Genomic DNA, 23,698 nt, shown 5'->3' on the forward strand with positions numbered 1-23,698 from the left:
TATTATTCCCCACAAACTTTGCTTTTGTGACCAGGACAGTGATATTTTGAAATTTACCTATTTCCAATGAGAAAACGGGCGAATTTGTGTCTTTTCGTTCACATAAAGTCAGAAAAAAACATATGAATCCAAATTAACATGTATTTATACTAAAGTAATACAAAAATGACTACAAAAGATTTAGAAGTCAGTAGTTTTTCGAGATTTACGATTATACTGTAAATCACTTTCACGAATCAGCCCCCAAATGTAGTCTCCCATCATGTTCTCGTTATACTGTCCTTCATTGACAGCTCATCCAGGAGCCTCAAAGCCGTGCTGCTCCATAATGGTAACAAGTACCTGTCTCTTCCCCTGGCTCACTTGGTGCACCTCAAAGAGGATTACAACAGCATCAAGACCTTGCTGGACGCCTTGAAGTATGATGAGTACGGCTGGGACCCCCGGAAGGTGCTGATGCCACCACTGCACATCAAATTGGGCTTTATGAAACAATTTGTCAGAGCTCTAGATAAGGAGTCGGCAGCCTTCAAGTACCTTCAAGACTTCTTCCCTAAGCTGTCTGAGGCAAAGGTCAAAGCCAGTGTCTTCGTCGGACCACAGATAAAGAAGATCCTGGAGTGCAATGAATTCCCCAAGAAGCTCACTAGTAAGGAGAAAGCGGCTTGGAACAGCTTTGTCGCAGTGGTTCAGGGCTTCCTGGGCAATCACAAGGCCGAAAACTATGTGGAGCTGGTTGAGACTCTGGTGAAGAACTATGGCACAATGGGCTGTAGGATGTCCCTCAAAGTCCATATCCTTGATGCTCATCTTGATAAATTCAAGGAGAACATGGGAGCGTACTCGGAGGAGCAAGGCGAGCGCTTCCACCAGGATATACTGGACTTTGAATGCCGCTACCAAGGACAGTATAACGAGAACATGATGGGAGACTACATTTGGGGGCTGATTCGTGAAAGTGATTTACAGTATAATCGTAAATCTCGAAAAACTACTGACTTCTAAATCTTTTGTAGTCATTGTTGTATTACTTTAGTATAAATACATGTTAATTTGGATTCATATGTTGTTTTTTTCTGACTTTATGTGAACGAAAAGACACAAATTCGCCCGTTTTCTCATTGGAAATAGGTAAATTTCAAAATATCACTGTCCTGGTCACAAAAGCAAAGTTTGTGGGGAATAATAGCCATTTTCTATACTTTTGAGGCATAAGCAATTAGGAAATAACACTTACTACCCAGGAACCAAAAAAAAATAAAAAATTGTTACACGGTGTAATAATAAATAATAAGACTATTACTGCAACAACTAAAACAAATGCAAAACAATACCATACACTGCACTGGTTAGGAGGGGTACCCCGTTCTCAAAATAAACAAATACATTTAATCAGCAAGGCTTACTACCGCCCTGCTACAAGGACCATAAGAGTATTTAAAGGGTTAAACTTTGCTGTAATGATCTAGCACGAGAAAGAAAGTTAAGGAATTCGTAACAGTGTAGCTTGGAAATAAATGGGGGGGGGGGGGGTTGGCGATAAATCAGGAAAGAAGAGAGCAACGGACAACAGCCTGACCTATTAGCTCTGTGCAATATTCAAAACAAACACCCCATCATTTGGTTATTTTTCATTCTAGAAAAACAAATAAAGAGAGACAGATCGAAAGATGGGAGGGAGCATCAATGAGACAAGGTTGGAGTCTGGTGGGAGAAAGCTCAGCTGGTAACAAACACCAAACAAAGGGGGTCGGTACGCAGTGTGACCGAGAGGGCGAGGTTACTGGCCCATCCAGGGCAGAGGCTACTCCAGTCCCTCTCAACATACCTGACATGTGGAACTGAAGCATGGACCTAGTGTGGGACCAAACAAACGATCCCACACTGGTGCACACTTGGGGGCAGGTCTGGTCTATTGAAGGTAAGGATGTTGAAGCCGCTGGGCGGCTACTATATCCACATATCATTATAAAAGGGCAACTATTATATAGGGAGAACTCACAGGACAGCCTGTAATACAATTAATGATTCCCCAGTTTTATCGGACCGAGGTCATGAGGCTTGCGCATGATATCCCTTTTTCGGGACACCTTCGAGTCGATAAAACTAGATAATGCATATTGGCCCGATTTTATTGGGTAGGACTTTATAAGGATGTGTCAAAATATGTAGCAACATGCCCAGACTGCCAGCGAGTAGTGCCAGGTTGAGTGCACTCCGCCCCTTTGGTCCCATTGCCAATTATTTCCACCCCCTTTAAACGCATTGCGATGAACATAATAGGCCCTTTGCTACCTTCTGATTCCGGGTATATGCATATATTAGTGATGGTAGATTATGCACCGCGATACCCGGAAACAATTCCACGGAGATCAACTAGTGCATCTGCGACAGCCAAAGAACCAGTGCAAATCATATCGAGTGTAGGGATCCCCAAAGAGATTTTGACTGATCATGGAACGAATTTATTGTCTCAAGGGTTACAACAAGTATGCAAAATACTAAAAATACGTCCCATCTGAACCTCTGTTTATCATCTACAAACGGACGGTTATGGGAACATTTTAATCAGACTTAAAGCAGATGCTTTAAGTTGTGGGTCAAGAGCAAAAACATTGGGTAACGCTTCTTCCTTACCTCCTTTTTGCAGAGTTCGACAGGGTTCTCCCCCTTCGAGCTCTTGTACAGCCAACAGCCTTGCGGCATCCTCGATCTTGTAAGAGAGGGGTGGAAAGAGCATAAAGGCACGCCCAAAAGCGTAGTGAAGCATGTGCTCCTTCTTAGAGATCGCCTGGATTTGGTCGGCCGATTGGCTCAGGACAATCTCAAATCGGCTCAGCACTGGCAACAGCAGCATTACAATAAAATCGCATGAATTCGGACCAGGAGACAAAGTACCGTTGCTCCTTCCCACGTTGGAATCGAAACTGTGTGCTAAATTTCAGGGGCCATATGAGGAGATTCGGGCTATAGGAAACGTAAATTATGAAATTCGGCAGCCCGATCGCCGGAATGAACGTGAAGTTTATCACATCAATTTATTGAAGCTCTGGCAGGCAAGGGAGCACTTATTTATAGCTTCAGACAAGGTCGAGAATGATTTAGGACCTTGTATAGAGGCCCCTAGCACCACAGACATTCCAATGGGGGAACAGTTACTCCCAGATCAGCAAAGAGAACTGTGCAAGTTAATTGAGGATTTCAAGGATGTTTTTTTTCTGACTTGCCTGGTAGAACTAACCTCGTTGAATATGCTATTATCACTCCCTCAGGTATCACGGTTCGAGAGAGACCTTACCAGAAAGTTGATGAAGAGGTACGGGCAATGCTCGAACTTGGGGTGATTGAGCCTTCCAGGAGCGAGTGGTGCAGTCCAATTGTGATAGTGGCCAAAAAGGATGGCACCAACCACTTCCGCGTTGATTTCCGTAAGGTAAACGCTATTGCCAAGTTCGATGGCTATCCCATGCCTCAGGTCGACGAGCTTCTCGACAGACTGGGAACGGCAAGGTTCATTTCAACTTTGGACCTAGCATATTCCATTAACCCGCAGTTCCAGAGAGAAAACTGCATTTTCTACTCCTAATGATCTGTTCCATTTCATAACCATGCTGTTTGGGTTACATGGTGCACCAACTGCCTTTCAGAGACTGATGGACCAGGTTTTACACCCACATCGTGAGTATGCAGCAGCATATCTTGACGATGTGGTTATCTACAGCTCCACCTGGCGAGAGCATCTGGCTAGGATCATGGCCATCCTACACTCTAAGGGTAGCGCAGCTGACAGCCAACTTGAGTAACTGTACATTTGCCAAAGAAGAGACTCAATATTAGGGATTTATTATGGGAAAAAGGTGGGTGAAACCCGTAGCCACCAAAGTCCAAGTTTTGATGAACGCGGCAATCCCGAAAACCAAGTCCCAGGTGAGGTCTCTATTGGGGTTGGTCGGTTATTACCGAAGATTTATCCCCGATTATGCCACAGCAGTCAACCACTTAGTAAACCTCACTAGAAAGTGAGCACCAAATTAAATTAAATGGTCAGGAGCATGTCAGGGGGCGTTTGATGTTATTAAGCAGAGACTTTGCCAGGCCCCTACCCTTATTACACCAGATTTTAACAAAGGATTCATCCTTCACACAGATGCTTCAGATGTTGGTCTGGGGACAGTCTTGTCCCAAAAGGTAGATGGAGTACACCCCATCCTGTACCTCAGTAAAAAGATGCTCCCCTTAGTCGAAAAGGAATGTTTGGCCATTAAATGGGCTACTTACACCTTATCATATTAACTACTGGGACATTCACTCAAACTCATCACGGACCACGCCCCACAAAGAAGGACAGCAACGCCTGAATGTCACATGATACACCGTGCAGGGAAAGACCACCAAAATGCTGATTATTTTTCCCGGGAGGGGGGAGTAACGGGAGAAGTAGATTCAGCCGAGTGTTCCTTTGGCTCCACTCTGAGCGGTGGGATATGTGACAGAGAAAGAATGAATCTTGGTTATGAATCTCCCTCCCAACCTGTGAGGGCACTGTGTAAAGGGAACAGTGTGCCGCGGACTGGATGGTTTGGCAATTCATTCCAGGGAAAGGTGGAAATCGGCCATTTAGAAAGGGGGTGGAGTCACAGTACACCAAGTCATCGCCCCAGACGGGAGGCGATGTGGCAATCGCGGATTGGAGGAAAAGCGATTACACTCGCTAACCAAGGGGACGTGGCTGACAGTTTAAAAGGGGATGTGATGAAGCAAACTGTTTTATTTGTTAAGGTTGTGAACGGAGCGCTGAATAGCCATACAAGACCAGGAGTGTTTTGTATTTGTTTTGTGTTGCTAACTGCTTGTGATTTATAATTATTAGACAGCTGAAACACTTGGGAGCTGTCACTGTTAAGCCAGCATTCAACCCGGATTACAATACTGCACTGGTCACTTGTTATTGTGTATTCACTGGAGCACCGTGAAAAGGACGCAGAGCCGTGCCTGTACATTATTATTATTTCGGGACTGAAACCCTGTATTGTTTAGCTGTGCAAGTTGCTGTGTATTTGCCAGCACCATTATTTAACGGCCAGAGGAGCCAAATAAAGCTATTGTGCACTGCATCACCTCTACACCTGCGCACTACAAACCACTTTGCCACAGAGCCACTATTCGGTTCTAGTTGACTCACATAGATAATGTAACATTGTGTAGATCAGCCACATTGTTTTTGTATAGAAGTATAGTATAGAGCCAGCATCAGATCTGGCCAACTTTATGTCTATTGCAGGCAAATTAAATAAAACAAACCCCCAAATATTTGAGTAATAAAATAAGAACCACTTATTGATAAGGGGCAATAAAAATAAAGAAATCAATGTAATTTGAAGCTATTTGCTCTTTGATATTAGTCCTTCATATTTTTAGCAGTGTAGATGGGTCACGCAGTAATATTATTTGTTAGACATTTACAGCAGAATATGAGTGGGAACAAAAGCTATAATATTCAAATAGTTATTATTTTATTTCTTGACAGGGCAAAAACATGCTTTGAAAAATATTTTTTCCAGCTCAATGTTAGCATATTTTAAGACTTTCTAAATGTCCTCAAAAACCTAGAAGGACTTCTTATAGAAGTCTTCGGTGAAATATCTTTCTTTTGGTATAACTTCTGATTCCACCAGTGAGTGCAGAATACCAATGCAAGATCTCTAAAGGAAGCAGTGACTCACCTCTCACAGTCAGTGATACAGAATCACTCCTTTTCTTCAGCCCCGTCCCTGCTGCCTCCACCTCACACTGGTAGCTCCCTGTGTCTCTCAGCTCTGCCGCTGGGATTGAGTACTGATCCTGTGATCCAGCTCCTCTCTGATCTCCATTGACTGTGATATAGCGGTACTGCAGTTGTGTGCCCTGTTTATTGATGTGAGCCCCACACTGCAGAGTCACAGCCTCTCCCTCCCACACTGAGGCATGAGGCGTCACTGTCAGAGTGGGTGTGCTAAACAGCTCTGCAGAAACACGAACACAGAGCGGCCCTTCATGATGAACATAATCATTAGTCTCTTTAAAACGAAATAAATTCAGTCTATACTGTCACTATGGGTTTGTTGCTTCATCATATCTATTTTTAATCTAAAGGAAATAGAGCTACAATGTAGTCTTCTTTCGCTCTAATACGGAGATGTTTTTAATTAATTTTCATGCCATCTTTCTTACAGGCTCAGTTCAGTTACTCACCTGATACTTGTATCTTGACAGCATTGCTGTAGTCTGAGTTAAACGGTTTGCTCCCTCTTTCAGCTCGACAGCAGTACTCTCCACTGTGGGACAGAGCAGCAGCACTGATTGTGTATCCGGCTCCAGTTCCACTGCTGCTGTTAGTCTGGTACACTGGAGTGCTGTGCTGACTGTCTTTGTACCAGAGATATCTCCAGCCATCAGAGCCCCCCTCAACCACACAGCTCAGAGTCACTGAGTCTCCTTCCAATATCTCTCCTGCAGGCTCCCGGGTCAGGACAGGCTTTGGCTTGCCAGCTAAAATAGAGGAGACAACAGAATTAGGGGAGTGCACATTTCTCTCTTTCATTCAAGAAAAACTTTACCCACTAGAATGTGTAATTGTGCATTCTGTATTGTCCCCAGAGGGACCAAAAATACCTTCCCAGTGTGTGTTTGTGAAAGGATAGAGGGAGACAGAGAGGGGGTACTCAGTCTCACTGATGAGAAGCCAGGAACAGTTCAGTGTAGATTGAGGAATCCTCTCAGTGTGTGAAGGTGACAGAAATGGAATGGAGGGGCCGACCAGGGGGGGGGCCCACACACATACAGAAATGAAATTGCCTTGAGCCTGAGGCACAATGTCTGGTTTATTAAATCGTTCCAGAATCGTTATCATAGCATTGCCTCATTTTGTATTGTGATTTCCACGAGTGCACCTCATTGCTGCAATATGACATGTAAACAAACGGCAAAATGTGCCACAGTTTGTCTTGTTACAAAAAGATGGAAATTGTTCGAACTCCTGAAAAAAACCTGAATCAGACACAAGTCGCCAAGAAATTTGGTGTTTTCCATTCTGGTGAGTTGCTTCACCATTCTGTTAAATGATTTTGTGCATGTCTTGAATATTGCTGCTGTACAGGTACTCATAATTAATCTAGAGCTGCTGCTGCATTTTTTAACGTGGGTAGGGATGCTGTGTTAATTTAGTTTATTAATGTTAGTTTGTCTTACTTTATTATTATAGTTTATTAACATATGTTGCAGGGGTGGATTAGCACTTTATTATTGATTTATTTTATAGTTAATTGCTTGTGTGTGTTATTTTTCTTCAACTTTTTTTTATCACAATATAATTTTCTAGTTCATGGAGCACTATTCTTTGGGATTGATTTGTGTAATTGTATTTTTGTATTTGATATTTATTTACACTAAGGATTTGTATTCATTGACTTTACTGGACACTTCCCCACCCTAAAACGATTACTGCTTGGAAGCACATTCCACACGCGGATTGTTAATTATTTTCAATTAAGTTTAAAGGCTTTTAAGAGACAGACAAACACTCAGAACAGTGAAACGAGAGAACAACAGTGAGACAAGAGAACAACAAAGAGACGAGACGTGGGAAGAAACAGAAACAGAAACGAAACGAAACAGAAACAAAACTAAAACAACAAACAAAGACGAGCAGGGCAGTAGAAATGAGCTGCTCTCTGCTGCTAGGGAAAGAGCCGTGCAGAGCCGAGACCGATCGAGCCATCCAGCTGGGAGAGTCGGGCAGCAGCAGCGACAGTCGCCGTCGAGATATCCAGGACCAGTGGCGCTGAGGGGGGTCAGCGGAATATACTGTTCCAGGCAGATTGAGCATCTAGGGGGGAAGAGGTGGAGATACCTCCCCCCTCGCAAAGCTAAGTGTCCAAGCTTTCTACTGTTCTAGATATAATTATTTGTTAATGTCCTGCCTGATTCGGGTTGATTAGCAAAGGCTTTCGTTTGTTTAATTTTAGAACGCAACTCTCTGACTCCCCTCCGATCTATTATCAGAGCTGTGTGGTGTATGCGAGGCTGGACTACTTTGGAGAGACATTGAAGATCACGTGGAGATTGTGGTGTCCCAGGACTACTATCATTAAGCTAGTTGTCATTTCTGTTTTAGTAGATTGTTGAATTGTCTTTCTTGCTAATATCCCTTTTAACTACTGTTTGCTAGTGTTACTATCTGATAGTCACTGTTGATCTCTATGCTTGGTCATTTTTATATTTTATATATTAACTTGGTAGTTTTAATGATTGTTTGTTTTTTTAGAATTTATTATAATAAATTCATTTTTTTATATATATATATATAGTATAGTGTCTGGCTTCCTTTGCTTGCATTGATAAGGTGTCACTACCCTGGTGCTGATCTCAGATATTGGTTTGGTGTTATACCTGTAACACATACACTTGCCTGTTGCTTTACTCTTATTCATATGTTGACGCACGTGCATCATGACAAGTAATACGTATTTATTTATTCATTAATTCATATTGTCTGATAGTCAGCTCCGTCTTGAAGAACACTTTGGCTAAGAGAACACTTTGCTTAAGGGGTGTTCTCTCTTAGCAGGAGACTACTGTATTATAATTATACAATTTTAAACCATCGAAAATGAAATCTGCCGAACCGAAATAAAAATAACTCAAATCTGGATGTCAAAAACGGAAGGAGACTACAAAAAAAACTGCAATAAGTACATTTTTCTACTGTATAGGCCTACTGTACAGATTTATTACAAATGGACTGGAGGTCCATTGCCCGGGGCCCACAAAAACCTGGCGCTGGCCCTGGGGCAGACAGCACTCACACCGATGAGAAGGAAAGAAGGGCTGAGGAGCAGTGTAAATAGGGGAACTCTCTCAGTGTGTTTGTGGTCCTAAATAAATCTTTATGCTTCCAGACAAAAACAATTATAATCCTCACTTGTGGTGCTGAAGACAGCTCCCCGTTGTTTTTTGCAATGCAAGTTAAGTGAGTTTTAAAATCCTGCGCACAATATGCAATTTAAGTATCGTTAAAGGGCTTAATGGCATTTCACTTTAGCATTGCACTTTCTTTGCTACAAGTAGTCTGTATTTTATGATCTGAGACATGTATAAATGTCTATTTTATACAAATAACTCCAGAAATGTTACAACCTGCAATTAGAAGCAGAGCGCTTTAGATTCCAGGACAAAACATGCAGTTTATCACCTTTATTATTTATTTTCAGAATGAGTGACATTCACACAAAACTTGTTGAATAAATAACTTCCCTTTTTTGAAAAGATTCCTGACTAATACTGTCCACAAAAACACAATACACATCTTTGAAATTGTAAAATACACGTATTATACACATCTCTGTGGGGACTCCAGTTCTATGGGCAGAGCTTCTGCTCATTGTGTTCTGCTGTGGGCAACCCATGAAGCATATTTTAAATGGACAAGCTAATTTTTGAACCTTAAGGTTTGTGGTAAACATTTCAATGGTTCATTTAAGAACCTTCCATATTTCTGTGTCTTACTCATTTTTCTGTTTTTATACATGTTTATCTGTATTAGGCATCATGTTTTCAAGACCAAAGTCTATCTAAGTAGAGGACTCTTCTAATGCTTTGCTTTCCAGTTCGCTCCAAATAAAGCACTTGCAGTAGTCTGTATTCGGATCCGTATGCAAATAACCGCTTTTTTTACATACAGCTATTTGTCTTTTTTTAATCCATGTTAACATTAGGTCTATTTCGTAAAGGTAACTGAAGCGCAATCGTTTGGACTGGTGGTGGTGCCTTTCTTTATGTCATTTTTCTGCCCAATAAGTTATTGCTGTTTTCATGTTATTTTTATGTATGATTCACAAAGGTAAGGTAAGTGTGCTGAAAGCTGTTCAGCGGGCCGCAAGCCACCAAAAAGAAAATCATTTCACAATACGGGACGTTGCTGAAGTTGGCTTTTTATTCGCCAGCTTCTTATTCGGCCAGCTTCTTATTCGCCAGCTTCTTATTCGCATTCCAGCTTCTTATTCACATTCCAGCTTCTTATTCACATTCCAGCTTCTTATTCGCATTCCAGCTGCTTATTCACATTCCAGCTGCTTATTCGCATTCCAGCTGCTTATTCGCATTCCAGCTTCTTATTCACATTCCAGCTTCTTATTCACATTCCAGCTGCTTATTCACATTCCAGCTGCTTATTCACATTCCAGCTGCTTATTCACATTCCAGCTGCTTATTCACATTCCAGCTTCTTATTCACATTCCAGCTGCTTATTCACATTCCAGCTGCTTATTCACATTCCAGCTGCTTATTCGCATTCCAGCTGCTTATTCGCATTCCAGCTGCTTATTCACATTCCAGCTTCTTATTCACATTCCAGCTTCTTATTCACATTCCAGCTTCTTATTCACATTCCAGCTGCTTATTCGCATTCCAGCTTCTTATTCGCATTCCAGCTGCTTATTCGCATTCCAGCTGCTTATTCACATTCCAGCTGCTTATTCACATTCCAGCTGCTTATTCACATTCCAGCTGCTTATTCGCATTCCAGCTGCTTATTCACATTCCAGCTTCTTATTCGCATTCCAGCTTCTTATTCGCATTCCAGCTGCTTATTCGCATTCCAGCTGCTTATTCACATTCCAGCTTCTTATTCACATTCCAGCTTCTTATTCACATTCCAGCTGCTTATTCACATTCCAGCTGCTTATTCGCATTCCAGCTGCTTATTCGCATTCCAGCTTCTTATTCACATTCCAGCTTCTTATTCGCATTCCAGCTTCTTATTCGCATTCCAGCTGCTTATTCACATTCCAGCTTCTTATTCACATTCCAGCTTCTTATTCACATTCCAGCTTCTTATTCACATTCCAGCTTCTTATTCACATTCCAGCTGCTTATTCACATTCCAGCTTCTTATTCGCATTCCAGCTTCTTATTCGCATTCCAGCTGCTTATTCACATTCCAGCTGCTTATTCACATTCCAGCTTCTTATTCGCATTCCAGCTTCTTATTCACATTCCAGCTTCTTATTCACATTCCAGCTGCTTATTCACATTCCAGCTTCTTATTCACATTCCAGCTGCTTATTCGCATTCCAGCTGCTTATTCACATTCCAGCTTCTTATTCGCATTCCAGCTTCTTATTCATATTCCAGCTTCTTATTCACATTCCAGCTTCTTATTCGCATTCCAGCTTCTTATTCACATTCCAGCTTCTTATTCGCATTCCAGCTTCTTATTCGCATTCCAGCTTCTTATTCGCATTCCAGCTGCTTATTCACATTCCAGCTTCTTATTCGCATACAGCCAGGGCCGGTCTTAGGGCAAGGCAGCTGCCTAGGGCCCCACACCTAAGGGGGCCCCACACGCGTCACAAATTGTATGACGTCTTCAGAGTCGAAACAGTCTTGCAAGTATTATGTCGGCCCCTCGCAAGTACGAGTCGGGCCATTGTAAAAGGAAAATAAAAAATATAAAGAACTTCAACTCAAGCAGCAACAAAGAGCTCTCCTGCCGTTTCTAGACAAACCGCCAAATAAAAATCTGCTTCGGGAAGCAAATTAATCCAATTTCAGACTCTTCACAATAATCGATCTACAAAATATTGATTTCTGGTTACCAATGTAACATTGCCACATTTGCACTTTCTGACTGACAAAGTGGACGTGTTTCCTCATGTGAGCTTACTGGATCATAAGAAATTTAATTTAAAAAATACAACTTCTAAGAGTTAGTGTCTGATAGGCTAATCAATAGCCTGTCCCTCTTTACATTCCACCAAAGAAAACTAAGACACGGCGCAGGACAGTGCAGCATCGTCTTTTAAAGTTTTACTGGAGGCTTTTCTTAAAGTGATTAGACTACTTTTAGAACATAAGAAAGTTTACAAAAGAGAGGAGGCCGTTCGGCCCATCTTGCTCGTTTGGTTGTTAGTAACTTATTGATCCCAAAATCTCATCAAGCAGCTTCCTGAAGGATCCCAGGGTGTCGGCTTCAACAACATTACATAACATATATTAATCGATAATGAAATCGAGATTGTGTGTATTAAAGTAAGACGGACCACCACACCAACGGTCTGAATAGGTACAGTGCCTTGCGAAAGTATTCGGCCCCCTTGAACTTTGCGACCTTTTGCCACATTTCAGGCTTCAAACATAAAGATATGAAAGTGTAATTTTTTGTGAAGAATCAACAACAAGTGGGACACAATCATGAAGTGGAACGAAATTTATTGGATATTTCAAACTTTTTTAACAAATAAAAAACTGAAAAATTGGGCGTGCAAAATTATTCAGCCCCTTTACTTTCAGTGCAGCAAACTCTCTCCAGAAGTTCAGTGAGGATCTCTGAATGATCCAATGTTGACCTAAATGACTAATGATGATAAATAGAATCCACCTGTGTGTAATCTAGTCTCCGTATAAATGCACCTGCACTGTGATAGTCTCAGAGGTCCGTTTAAAGCGCAGAGAGCATCATGAAGAACAAGGAACACACCAGGCAGGTCCGAGATACTGTTGTGGAGAAGTTTAAAGCCGGATTTGGATACAAAAAGATTTCCCAAGCTTTAAACATCCCAAGGAGTACTGTGCAAGCGATAATATTGAAATGGAAGGAGTATCAGACCACTGCAAATCTACCAAGACCTGGCCGTCCCTCTAAACTTTCAGCTCATACAAGGAGAAGACTGATCAGAGATGCAGCCAAGAGGCCCATGATCACTCTGGATGAACTGCAGAGATCTACAGCTGAGGTGGGAGACTCTGTCCATAGGACAACAATCAGTCGTATACTGCACAAATCTGGCCTTTATGGAAGAGTGGCAAGAAGAAAGCCATTTCTTAAAGATATCCATAAAAAGTGTCGTTTACAGTTTGCCACAAGCCACCTGGGAGACACACCAAACATGTGGAAGAAGGTGCTCTGGTCAGATGAAACCAAAATCGAACTTTTTGGCAACAATGCAAAACGTTATGTTTGGCGTAAAAGCAACACAGCTCATCACCCTGAACACACCATCCCCACTATCAAACATGGTGGTGGCAGCATCATGGTTTGGGCCTGCTTTTCTTCAGCAGGGACAGGGAAGATGGTTAAAATTGGTGGGAAGATGGATGGAGCCAAATACAGGACCATTCTGGAAGAAAACCTGATGGAGTCTGCAAAAGACCTGAGACTGGGACGGAGATTTGTCTTCCAACAAGACAATGATCCAAAACATAAAGCAAAATCTACAATGGAATGGTTCACAAATAAACATATCCAGGTGTTAGAATGGCCAAGTCAAAGTCCAGACCTGAATCCAATCGAGAATCTGTGGAAAGAACTGAAAACTGCTGTTCACAAATGCTCTCCATCCAACCTCACTGAGCTCGAGTTGTTTTGCAAGGAGGAATGGGCAAAAATTTCAGTCTCTCGATGTGCAAAACTGATAGAGACATACCCCAAGCGACTTACAGCTGTAATCGCAGCAAAAGGTGGCGCTACAAAGTATTAACTTAAGGGGGCTGAATAATTTTGCACGCCTAATTTTTCAGTTTTTTATTTGTTAAAAAAGTTTGAAATATCCAATAAATTTCGTTCCACTTCATGATTGTGTCCCACTTGTTGTTGATTCTTCACAAAAAATTACAGTTTCATATCTTTATGTTTGAAGCCTGAAATGTGGCAAAAGGTCGCAAAGTTCAAGGGGGCCGAATACTTTCGCAAGGCACTGTATGTAAAACAAATTAAATGTTTCGAAGACGTACACTCGTAAATGCAGCGTGGTATAAAATAAAGCTGCTTCTTGGCTAGAATACTCAGAAAAAATAGTTAATAAACTCACCAGACACAGTCAGTGTAACAGGATCGCTGTGTTAATAAACTCACCAGACACAGTCAGTGTAACAGGATCGCTGTGTTAATAAACTCACCAGACACAGTCAGTGTAACAGGATCACTGTGTTAATAAACTCACCAGACACAGTCAGTGTAACAGGATCGCTGTGTTAATAAACTCACCAGACACAGTCAGTGTAACAGGATCGCTGTGTTAATAAACTCACCAGACACAGTCAGTGTAACAGGATCGCTGTGTTAATAAACTCACCAGACACAGTCAGTGTAACAGGATCGCTGTGTTAATAAACTCACCAGACACAGTCAGTGTAACAGGATCACTGTGTTAATAAACTCACCAGACACAGTCAGTGTAACAAGATCGCTGTGTTAATAAACTCACCAGACACAGTCAGTGTAACAGGATCGCTGTGTTAATAAACTCACCAGACACAGTCAGTGTAACAGGATCACTGTGTTAATGAACTCACCAGACACAGTCAGTGTAACAGGATCACTGTGTTAATAAACTCACCAGACACAGTCAGTGTAACAGAATCGCTGTGTTAATAAACTCACCAGACACAGTCAGTGTAACAGGATCGCTGTGTTAATAAACACACCAGACACAGTCAGTGTAACAGGATCACTGTGTTAATAAACTCACCAGACACAGCCAGTGTAACAGGATCACTGTGTTAATAAACTCACCAGACACAGTCAGTGTAACAGGATCGCTGTGTTAATAAACTCACCAGACACAGTCAGTGTAACAGGATCACTGTGTTAATAAACACACCAGACACAGTCAGTGTAACAGGATCACTGTGTTAATAAACTCACCAGACACAGCCAGTGTAACAGGATCACTGTGTTAATAAACTCACCAGACACAGTCAGTGTAACAGGATCGCTGTGTTAATAAACTCACCAGACACAGTCAGTGTAACAGGATCACTGTGTTAATAAACTCACCAGACACAGCCAGTGTAACAGGATCACTGTGTTAATAAACTCACCAGACACAGTCAGTGTAACAGGATCGCTGTGTTAATAAACTCACCAGACACAGTCAGTGTAACAGGATCACTGTGTTAATAAACTCACCAGACACAGTCAGTGTAACAGGATCACTGTGTTAATAAACTCACCAGACACAGTCAGTGTAACAGGATCACTGTGTTAATAAACTCACCAGACACAGTCAGTGTAACAGGATCGCTGTGTTAATAAACTCACCAGACACAGTCAGTGTAACAGGATCACTGTGTTAATAAACTCACCAGACACAGTCAGTGTAACAGGATCACTGTGTTAATAAACTCACCAGACACAGTCAGTGTAACAGGATCGCTGTGTTAATAAACTCACCAGACACAGTCAGTGTAAAAGGATCACTGCGCTGAGAGGAACGTGGTCGATCTCCTCTTTGTGCCTCACACTGGTACTGTCCACTATGGGACTGAGTGACAGGGCTGAGTGTGTATGTGGCTCCAGTGGTGTCTCTGATCTGCACTGTGCCTCCCTGACTGCTCTTGTACCAGAGATATTCCCAGCCAGTGAAACCCCCCTCAACCCCACAGCTCAGGGTGACAGTCTCTCCAGTGTACAGCTCTCCCCATTGAGGACTGCTGGTCAGCACAGCCTTTGGCAGCTCTGGGTAAATGAAGAAACAAGGCATGTTAAGAACATCCATCTCCAATACAAAGAGAAATAAAACATTACAGGTTCCAGTACAATGGAAACACAGGGTCTGATTCTCTCAAATGAAAGCAGCTCAATGTTACTGTCTCTGAGGGTCCAGTAAAGAGGGCACAGCTCTGTATTGTTGTAATTATACATTTTTACTGTCTGAGATTTCTATTCTTGGTTGATTATTCTGGTTGGTTATCCGACAATAGCCCTATTCATAGAAAATATTAAATATATCTGGACGGTTCAGACAAGACTCCCTGGATCAGGTATGAAACACATACTGAAGGGATAATAACAACCTTTTACAATGTGCACATAACACTGTACAATAGCAGTACATAATACAATACAATAGGCTAATGCAATAGGTCAGAGGTGCACAATTCTAGTCCTCCAGCTCTTGTCTATCTGAGGGACTGTGTAGAACCAATGATTTTCTGTTTCACAAAATGGTAATTTTACAGTTTTCAAAATATTTCAAACAAGTGAAGAAATCTATTTTGTAAAAACTCTAGATGTGTAATAATCGTTTGTAACAATGCTGGAAGCTTACTTGTGCAATGTCATGTGTTATGAAATAAATCCATAACAATTGTCTTAGTGTTGCAATTATTTCTAAATGGTTTTGCTATTCGTATTTGGGCCCCGTGCCAAAAATAAAAAATAGATATACAGCAGATGCACAGGATTTGCACAGGGTTTATATTTTTATACAGCAACACAATGCAATATCATTTACAATTTTAAATTAAATGTGTTTCCATGTAAAGACCCACTGACATGGTCCAAACTACTTTAAAAAACATAATGTATGACTAACAAGTATTCCCAAACGAGATTTAAAATTGTTGGCAATGATCTAGTTTTTTAATAAAATGCAACTTCCCTTCTCGGTTTTGAAGTGGATGGAAGATACCGGAAGTGACGTAACACAGGGAGAAGGTGTATGAACGAATACATACATTTTAATAGAGACAGGCCATGTTTTAATTTTAAAATGCCTCATATTTGTGTTGTAGCTGGTTGTTCCAATCAGGCAAACAAAAAAACAAATATTAGTATACGTAATTTCCCCCAAAATGCAACATATGGGAGAAACAAATTAAAAACAACATGAGGATGTCGATGTATGTCGACATGGAAGTATACCTACATGTGTAGTGTGCATTTTGCGCCATCTTGCTCGTTTGGTTGTTAGTAGCTTATTGATCCCAGAATCTAATCAAGCAGCTTCTTGAAGGATCCCAGGGTGTCAGCTTCAACAACATTACTGGGGAGTTGGTCCCAGACCCTCACAATTCTCTGTGTAAAAAAGTGCCTCCTATTTTCTGTTCTGAATGCCCCTTTATCTAATCTCCATGTGTGACCCCTGGTCCTTGTTTCTTTTTTCAGGTCAAATAAGTCCCCTGGGTCGACATTGTCTATACCTTTTAGGATTTTGAATGTTTGAATCAGATCGCCGCGTAGTCTTCTTTGTTCAAGACTGAATAGATTCAATTCTTTTAGCCTGTCTGCATACGACATGCCTTTTAAACCTGGGATAATTCTGGTTGCTCTTCTTTGCACTCTTTCTAGAGCAGCAAAGTAGGGATCACGTAGGCTGTCGCGTTTGTCACTCCTGAATGCTTTGATTTGTTTAAATTGAAGTTAATAAAAAAAAACTTTTGCATGATTGTAAATAAACCAAAATCAAACACCAAGCAGCAACAATAACACTGAGTAAGCACTTCTTGTGCAACTGCCCCCCCCCCCCCCCCCCACTGGCCATCCCCCCCCCCACATAGCAAATGACGCCCAATACAAAATAGTATGCAGCATCGCAGCGGATCCTACATCCTGTACCTTTCTGTCTGACAGGTGAGGATTATACAGTTTGCAATGAACCGTATGAAGAAAAAAAAGCTATTTTATGTTGCAAAAAAGAACTCTATGTACATATTTCATGTTATCACTCTAATGTTTCATACTAAATACATTTTCTATTTGATCGGTAGTTTAATGTATCCTAAGTTAACAACAGAACACAACTCCAACTACTAACATTAGCATGTAAAAAACAATTGCTGCTGTGATCCTACATGAGGAAACTGACTGTGTCTTAGATCTGAGCTACAGCAGATAAAAGCAGGTGTAACACATGGATGTCACTGTAGACATGGAAATGCAATGAAAATCACAAGAGGCCTGCCTAAACTATCATGCATTCCTTACAATAGCAGGGCTTAAGGTGCAGTTATTTGATCCTTTTGAAAATCAGTCATACACTAGACTCCCATCTATGCAGAGAGCTCATTGTACATTATTTTAGGATTTTAATTAATGAAAGTATATGACAGGATTAAATATGAACTCACCCAGATGTTGCTTATCTTGCGTCCCATTAATGCCATCAGCTGGAAAGAACATGACAGTGAATTATTATTCTATTCATGTTGCACCAAAGTTTATACCAGGTTTAAATTGTAATCCTTATTTAAATGAATCCATGGTTAGATATCCAGGATAAAAAATATCCCATGACACCAGTATACTTTCTTGGTGAAATACAGTATTAAAAAAAAAAGTTTATGCTTAGAAAAATATATTCATGGTAGAAGCAGAAGTCCAACGTCAATTTTGGAATGTAAACTAAAATGAATGATTGTTTCAAATAAAACGTAAAATATCAAAATTTTTGACACCAGTTTGTTTTGACATCAGTTCAATTTGAGCATTAGAAAATGAAGTAGAAATGAAGTCACCAGCAGGTGGCAACACACAAGAATGACATTCTGAACACAATTGGTTGCAAACAGAAAACTGACTGTTATGTGCAATGAACAGAGCTGGAGATTTGAAGCTGAACTATCTTAGAAATGTCTTATTTTAAAATAGAAAATAAATGATGGGTCGATTGCACCAACATGGATTAACCACCAACCCAGATTAAATCAAGGATTATATTTTAATCATGTTGCACACAACTTTAAACCAGGTTTCAAATGTAATCCTTGTTTATTATTATTATTACTTATTTCTTAGCAGACGCCCTTATCCAGGGCGACTTACAATTGTTACAAGATATCACATTTTACATATTTACATTATTTTACATACATTATACAGATATCATGTACATAACATGTGCAAAAAAAGGTTTCCTATTCCTTGAATTGAATAACAAAGTGTTTGGAAACGATATATTTTATGATGTGACATTAATGGGTAAGACAACGACTAGTTTGTTTTCACAACCCAAATGGCGAAACACCAAAACACTAGTGCTTGTCGCTCCTGTTCATCAGATTAGTCAGCCCACCGCTGGTATTGTTCAAACCTGAAGATTATATAAAAACAGGGCTGGGCAAAGGTGGGCATGCAGCTACCAACACCAACAATAAGGCATGAAACCCACAAGCAGATGAGAACTTGAAGCGCATATATGGAAGCTACTGTAAATCAAGGGCAGTGGAATATGGTAGAAGAAATCCTACCCCTCTTCCTTAATTACAAGAATCTGTACCTTTTCTGTTTACAAATTAACCCCTGCATGTACAGGTGTCGATAACTAACAAACTTTGAATGTATTTGTATTTGTATTTGCTTGCGATTGTAAGTCGCCCTGGATAAGGGCGTCTGCTAAGAAATAAATAATAATAATAATAATAATAATAATAATAATAATAATAATAATAATAATAATAATAATAATAATAGTGGTCTTAAATTAATGCTTATTCCACATGTATAATCTCCAATAAATTAACACTTTCTGTAACTCTGTAGTTTTTTTTGCCTGAAATATTGTAATCAAGGACAATAAAATACATATATTAGAATTTGCCACTTTAGGTAGCCTATAAACACTTTTGCACTACAATAAATATTTTAAAGTTCACGCAAAGTAAAGCAAAGCTATTCGTACAGTCAATTGATATTCAGAACGAATGCAGGACCACCCGGTCGGCTCAACTAGAGATCAGGTTAAGGGTTGTAGGAAAGCTGCAGGCTGCATGTGGGGCCTATGTTTTGTCACCTTTTGTTAATTAATTTAAAACATCCTCTGAGCAGAGAAATTGTGTATAATAATACAAATTAATATAATGTCATTTTTTTATGCTGAATGCTTCTTTTTTTTTGGTTTACATTTGCTAAACAGGGTGTATTCAGATAATGATTGATTATTAATCAGAAATCTAGGATTATCTGCTTAATCCAAGATTTACTAATCCTGGTTTACATTTGTGTGGTGCAATGTAACTGTGATTAAACATAACCCCAGATCAACTAACCCTAGATTAGCACTAAACTGAGTTTTATTTAATCCATGTTGGTGAAAGCAACCCTATATATATATATATATATATATATATATATATATATATATATATATATATATATATATATATATATATATATATAACACACCGATAGACCTGTGGTCAGCGTACCTGCCTGCCATGACGTCAACGGACGAACAGGCTGCTGGTGTGATTAGGTAGGGGATCATGGTTATAACAGTATTAGTTCTTAATTGGCCCACATCTGTAGCCTGTAACCGTCCCAATGCCTGGATGATTCAGACCCCTTTAAAAGAAAGCCTTTACAGCCAGTCAAGGTTGGCTTCCGAGCAGTAATCAGAGTGGGCTTGTCTACACCCATCACTGAAAAGGAATAACAAAGAGGAGCTGGTGCATCTGCGATCTTATTTCCTGTGCCAGTGCTGTTGGAATTAAATACAGCAAAGTGGAGAGAGACAGCGCTTGTTTTTACCCAGGCTAGGGGACAGTCTGAAGACAATAACGACTTGGTAGAAGCCAGAAACAAATCGCTTATTCACCAGCGGCTAACTGTCCAGTTAGTTTACATTGTTTTTTTTTTTTTTTCTTGTTATATGAATCCTGTTTTGAACTGTTTATTTTGACCTCGTCTCGCAACCGGGATTGTCATTTCTGTTTTTTCTTTTCTGGGGTTTACTGTCTGCTTTGTCTGTGTGCACCCATACGCTCACAATATATATATATGTGTGTGTTTTAAATATGCCTTCATATTATAATACACTGCATGAAAGATGTATTATTTCTATACTCCTCCTGTAGTCCAGTTTAACACAAACTAGACCAGAAGAGAGCCAGGCTGTGAGAGCCCTTGAGCCCCTTCACTGGGGGCTGTGTTCACTTTGGAGCCCCTTCACTGGGGGCTGTGTTCACTTTGGAGCCCCTTCACTGGGGGCTGTGTTCACTCTGGAGCCCCTTCACTGGGGGCTGTGTTCACTTTGGAGCCCCTTCACTGGGGGCTGTGTTCACTCTGGAGCCCCTTCGCTGGGGGCTGTGTTCACTCTGGAGCCCCTTCAATGGGGGCTGTGTTCACTCTGAAGCCCCTTCACTGGGGGCTGTGTTCACTTTGGAGCCCCTTCACTGGGGGCTGTGTTCACTCTGGAGCCCCTTCACTGGGGGCTGTGTTCACAATGGAGCCCCTTCACTGGGGGCTGTGTTCACTGTTGAGTGTACTTTTCTCTTACCTGTTTCCTGTCCAAAGCACGCCACTGTGGTCAGCACTGAAAGACACAAGGAGAGGCAGTGACTTGACAGGACAGTCTTTCACTCCAGTGAGTCAAATTAAAGAAAATAATAAACTCAACTAAATGTCACAAACTATCCAGAACGTTCTCCACCTATCCTTCTCTTGCTATTGTAGGTCAGTCGTTTGTCACTTCAGCAGAAAACCCTGGAATTGGATCTATTTGTGAAGGTCCAGAGGAAACAATTCATCTTTTTTTTTTAATGCATTTATGGCAGCTTTCAGCAATTCAAAAAGTTGAGCAGCAATCAAAACACATTTTCAAGTGACAACAGGTAAGATTTATGGATGCATGTTGTTATGTACAATCACTTTAAAATGAAGGGAGAAGTTGTTTGAAATAATGACTAAAGGGACAATGTTGTATAATTGGGATCATGTCTATGTTTTTCTAATACTAGAATAGGGTATAGGGAGTGTTGATAGGTTTTCCCCCCTAAAATTAAATACTTAAAGTAGCATCAAATCAGCAGATTACACCTGCACAATCAAAGCTCAGAGACTTACATTTGCTAGCACAATGCACAAGACTACAGAAATTGGCAAGGGATTCTGGGAGTTGTAGTTTTTTTTTATGTCTGTAGTATCAGTGTAATGTGACGGAAGGTTGGGAAGGCTGCATTACCCACCATTAGTTGAACATCACTTAAATAAACTAAGTAAATAAAAATAAAACAAACTATGAAGAAACATCTGAAAAGGTTAAATCCATCCATTTATTTTCATTACTACTGTAGCGCAGTCATTTTTCTCTTCAGCAAAAGCTTTTTTGAAGGTGGCTCTTGATCAGAAACACCTGCTCTCATGTAAAGCCCTGTATATCACAGCATGCAAACAGCAAGAGACCTCCTCGACTTAGATAGCCACACACCCACATGACCATATACAGTGCCTTGCGAAGGTATTCGGCCCCCTTGAACTTTGCGACCTTTTGCCACATTTCAGGCTTCAAACATAAAGATATGAAACTGTAATTTTTTGTGAAGAATCAACAACAAGTGGGACACAATCATGAAGTGGAACGAAATTTATTGGATATTTCAAACTTTTTTAACAAATAAAAAACTGAAAAATTGGGCGTGCAAAATTATTCAGCCCCCTTAAGTTAATACTTTGTAGCGCCACCTTTTGCTGCGATTACAGCTGTAAGTCGCTTGGGGTATGTCTCTATCAGTTTTGCACATCGAGAGACTGAAATTTTTGCCCATTCCTCCTGGCAAAACAGCTCGAGCTCAGTGAGGTTGGATGGAGAGCATTTGTGAACAGCAGTTTTCAGTTCTTTCCACAGATTCTCGATTGGATTCAGGTCTGGACTTTGACTTGGCCATTCTAACACCTGGATATGTTTATTTGTGAACCATTCCATTGTAGATTTTGCTTTATGTTTTGGATCATTGTCTTGTTGGAAGACAAATCTCCGTCCCAGTCTCAGGTCTTTTGCAGACTCCATCAGGTTTTCTTCCAGAATGGTCCTGTATTTGGCTCCATCCATCTTCCCATCAATTTTAACCATCTTCCCTGTCCCTGCTGAAGAAAAGCAGGCCCAAACCATGATGCTGCCACCACCATGTTTGACAGTGGGGATGGTGTGTTCAGGGTGATGAGCTGTGTTGCTTTTACGCCAAACATAACGTTTTGCATTGTTGCCAAAAAGTTCGATTTTGGTTTCATCTGACCAGAGCACCTTCTTCCACATGTTTGGTGTGTCTCCCAGGTGGCTTGTGGCAAACTGTAAACAACACTTTTTATGGATATCTTTAAGAAATGGCTTTCTTCTTGCCACTCTTCCATAAAGGCCAGATTTGTGCAGTATACGACTGATTGTTGTCCTATGGACAGAGTCTCCCACCTCAGCTGTAGATCTCTGCAGTTCATCCAGAGTGATCATGGGCCTCTTGGCTGCATCTCTGATCAGTCTTCTCCTTGTATGAGCTGAAAGTTTAGAGGGACGGCCAGGTCTTGGTAGATTTGCAGTGGTCTGATACTCCTTCCATTTCAATATTATCGCTTGCACAGTGCTCCTTGGGATGTTTAAAGCTTGGGAAATCTTTTTGTATCCAAATCCGGCTTTAAACTTCTCCACAACAGTATCTCGGACCTGCCTGGTGTGTTCCTTGTTCTTCATGATGCTCTCTGCGCTTTAAACGGACCTCTGAGACTATCACAGTGCAGGTGCATTTATACGGAGACTTGATTACACACAGGTGGATTCTATTTATCATCATTAGTCATTTAGGTCAACATTGGATCATTCAGAGATCCTCCCTGAACTTCTGGAGAGAGTTTGCTGCACTGAAAGTAAAGGGGCTGAATAATTTTGCACGCCCAATTTTTCAGTTTTTTATTTGTTAAAAAAGTTTGAAATATCCAATAAATTTCGTTCCACTTCATGATTGTGTCCCACTTCTTGTTGATTCTTCACAAAAAATTACAGTTTCATATCTTTATGTTTGAAGCCTGAAATGTGGCAAAAGGTCACAAAGTTCAAGGGGGCCGAAAACTTTCGCAAGGCACTGTATATATATATATGTGTGTGTGTGTTTTGATTGCTGCTCAACTTTTTGAATTGCTGAAACCTACCATAAATGCATTAAAAAAAAAAAAAG

At 40.7% G+C, this 23,698-nt stretch overlaps 1 protein-coding gene across 1 annotated transcript in view; it reads right to left on the reverse strand.

Annotated features, from left to right (window-relative positions):
- The window catches only part of LOC117966804 (immunoglobulin superfamily member 1-like), a 46,369-nt gene that overhangs the window by 17,737 nt on the left and 4,934 nt on the right, over nucleotides 1–23,698 (reverse strand). The window contains exons 2-6 of the mRNA XM_059018385.1: nucleotides 21,034–21,069; nucleotides 17,888–17,926; nucleotides 15,210–15,494; nucleotides 6,232–6,528; nucleotides 5,724–6,002 (exon numbers count right to left, since the gene is read on the reverse strand). Of these exons, the coding sequence (XP_058874368.1) occupies nucleotides 5,724–6,002; nucleotides 6,232–6,528; nucleotides 15,210–15,494; nucleotides 17,888–17,926; nucleotides 21,034–21,069 (936 nt within the window). The remainder of the gene's footprint in view (nucleotides 1–5,723; nucleotides 6,003–6,231; nucleotides 6,529–15,209; nucleotides 15,495–17,887; nucleotides 17,927–21,033; nucleotides 21,070–23,698) is intronic.

Source organism: Acipenser ruthenus, chromosome 59 (genome assembly GCF_902713425.1).
Source record: "Acipenser ruthenus chromosome 59, fAciRut3.2 maternal haplotype, whole genome shotgun sequence".
In the NCBI taxonomy this organism is placed as follows: domain Eukaryota; kingdom Metazoa; phylum Chordata; class Actinopteri; order Acipenseriformes; family Acipenseridae; genus Acipenser; species Acipenser ruthenus.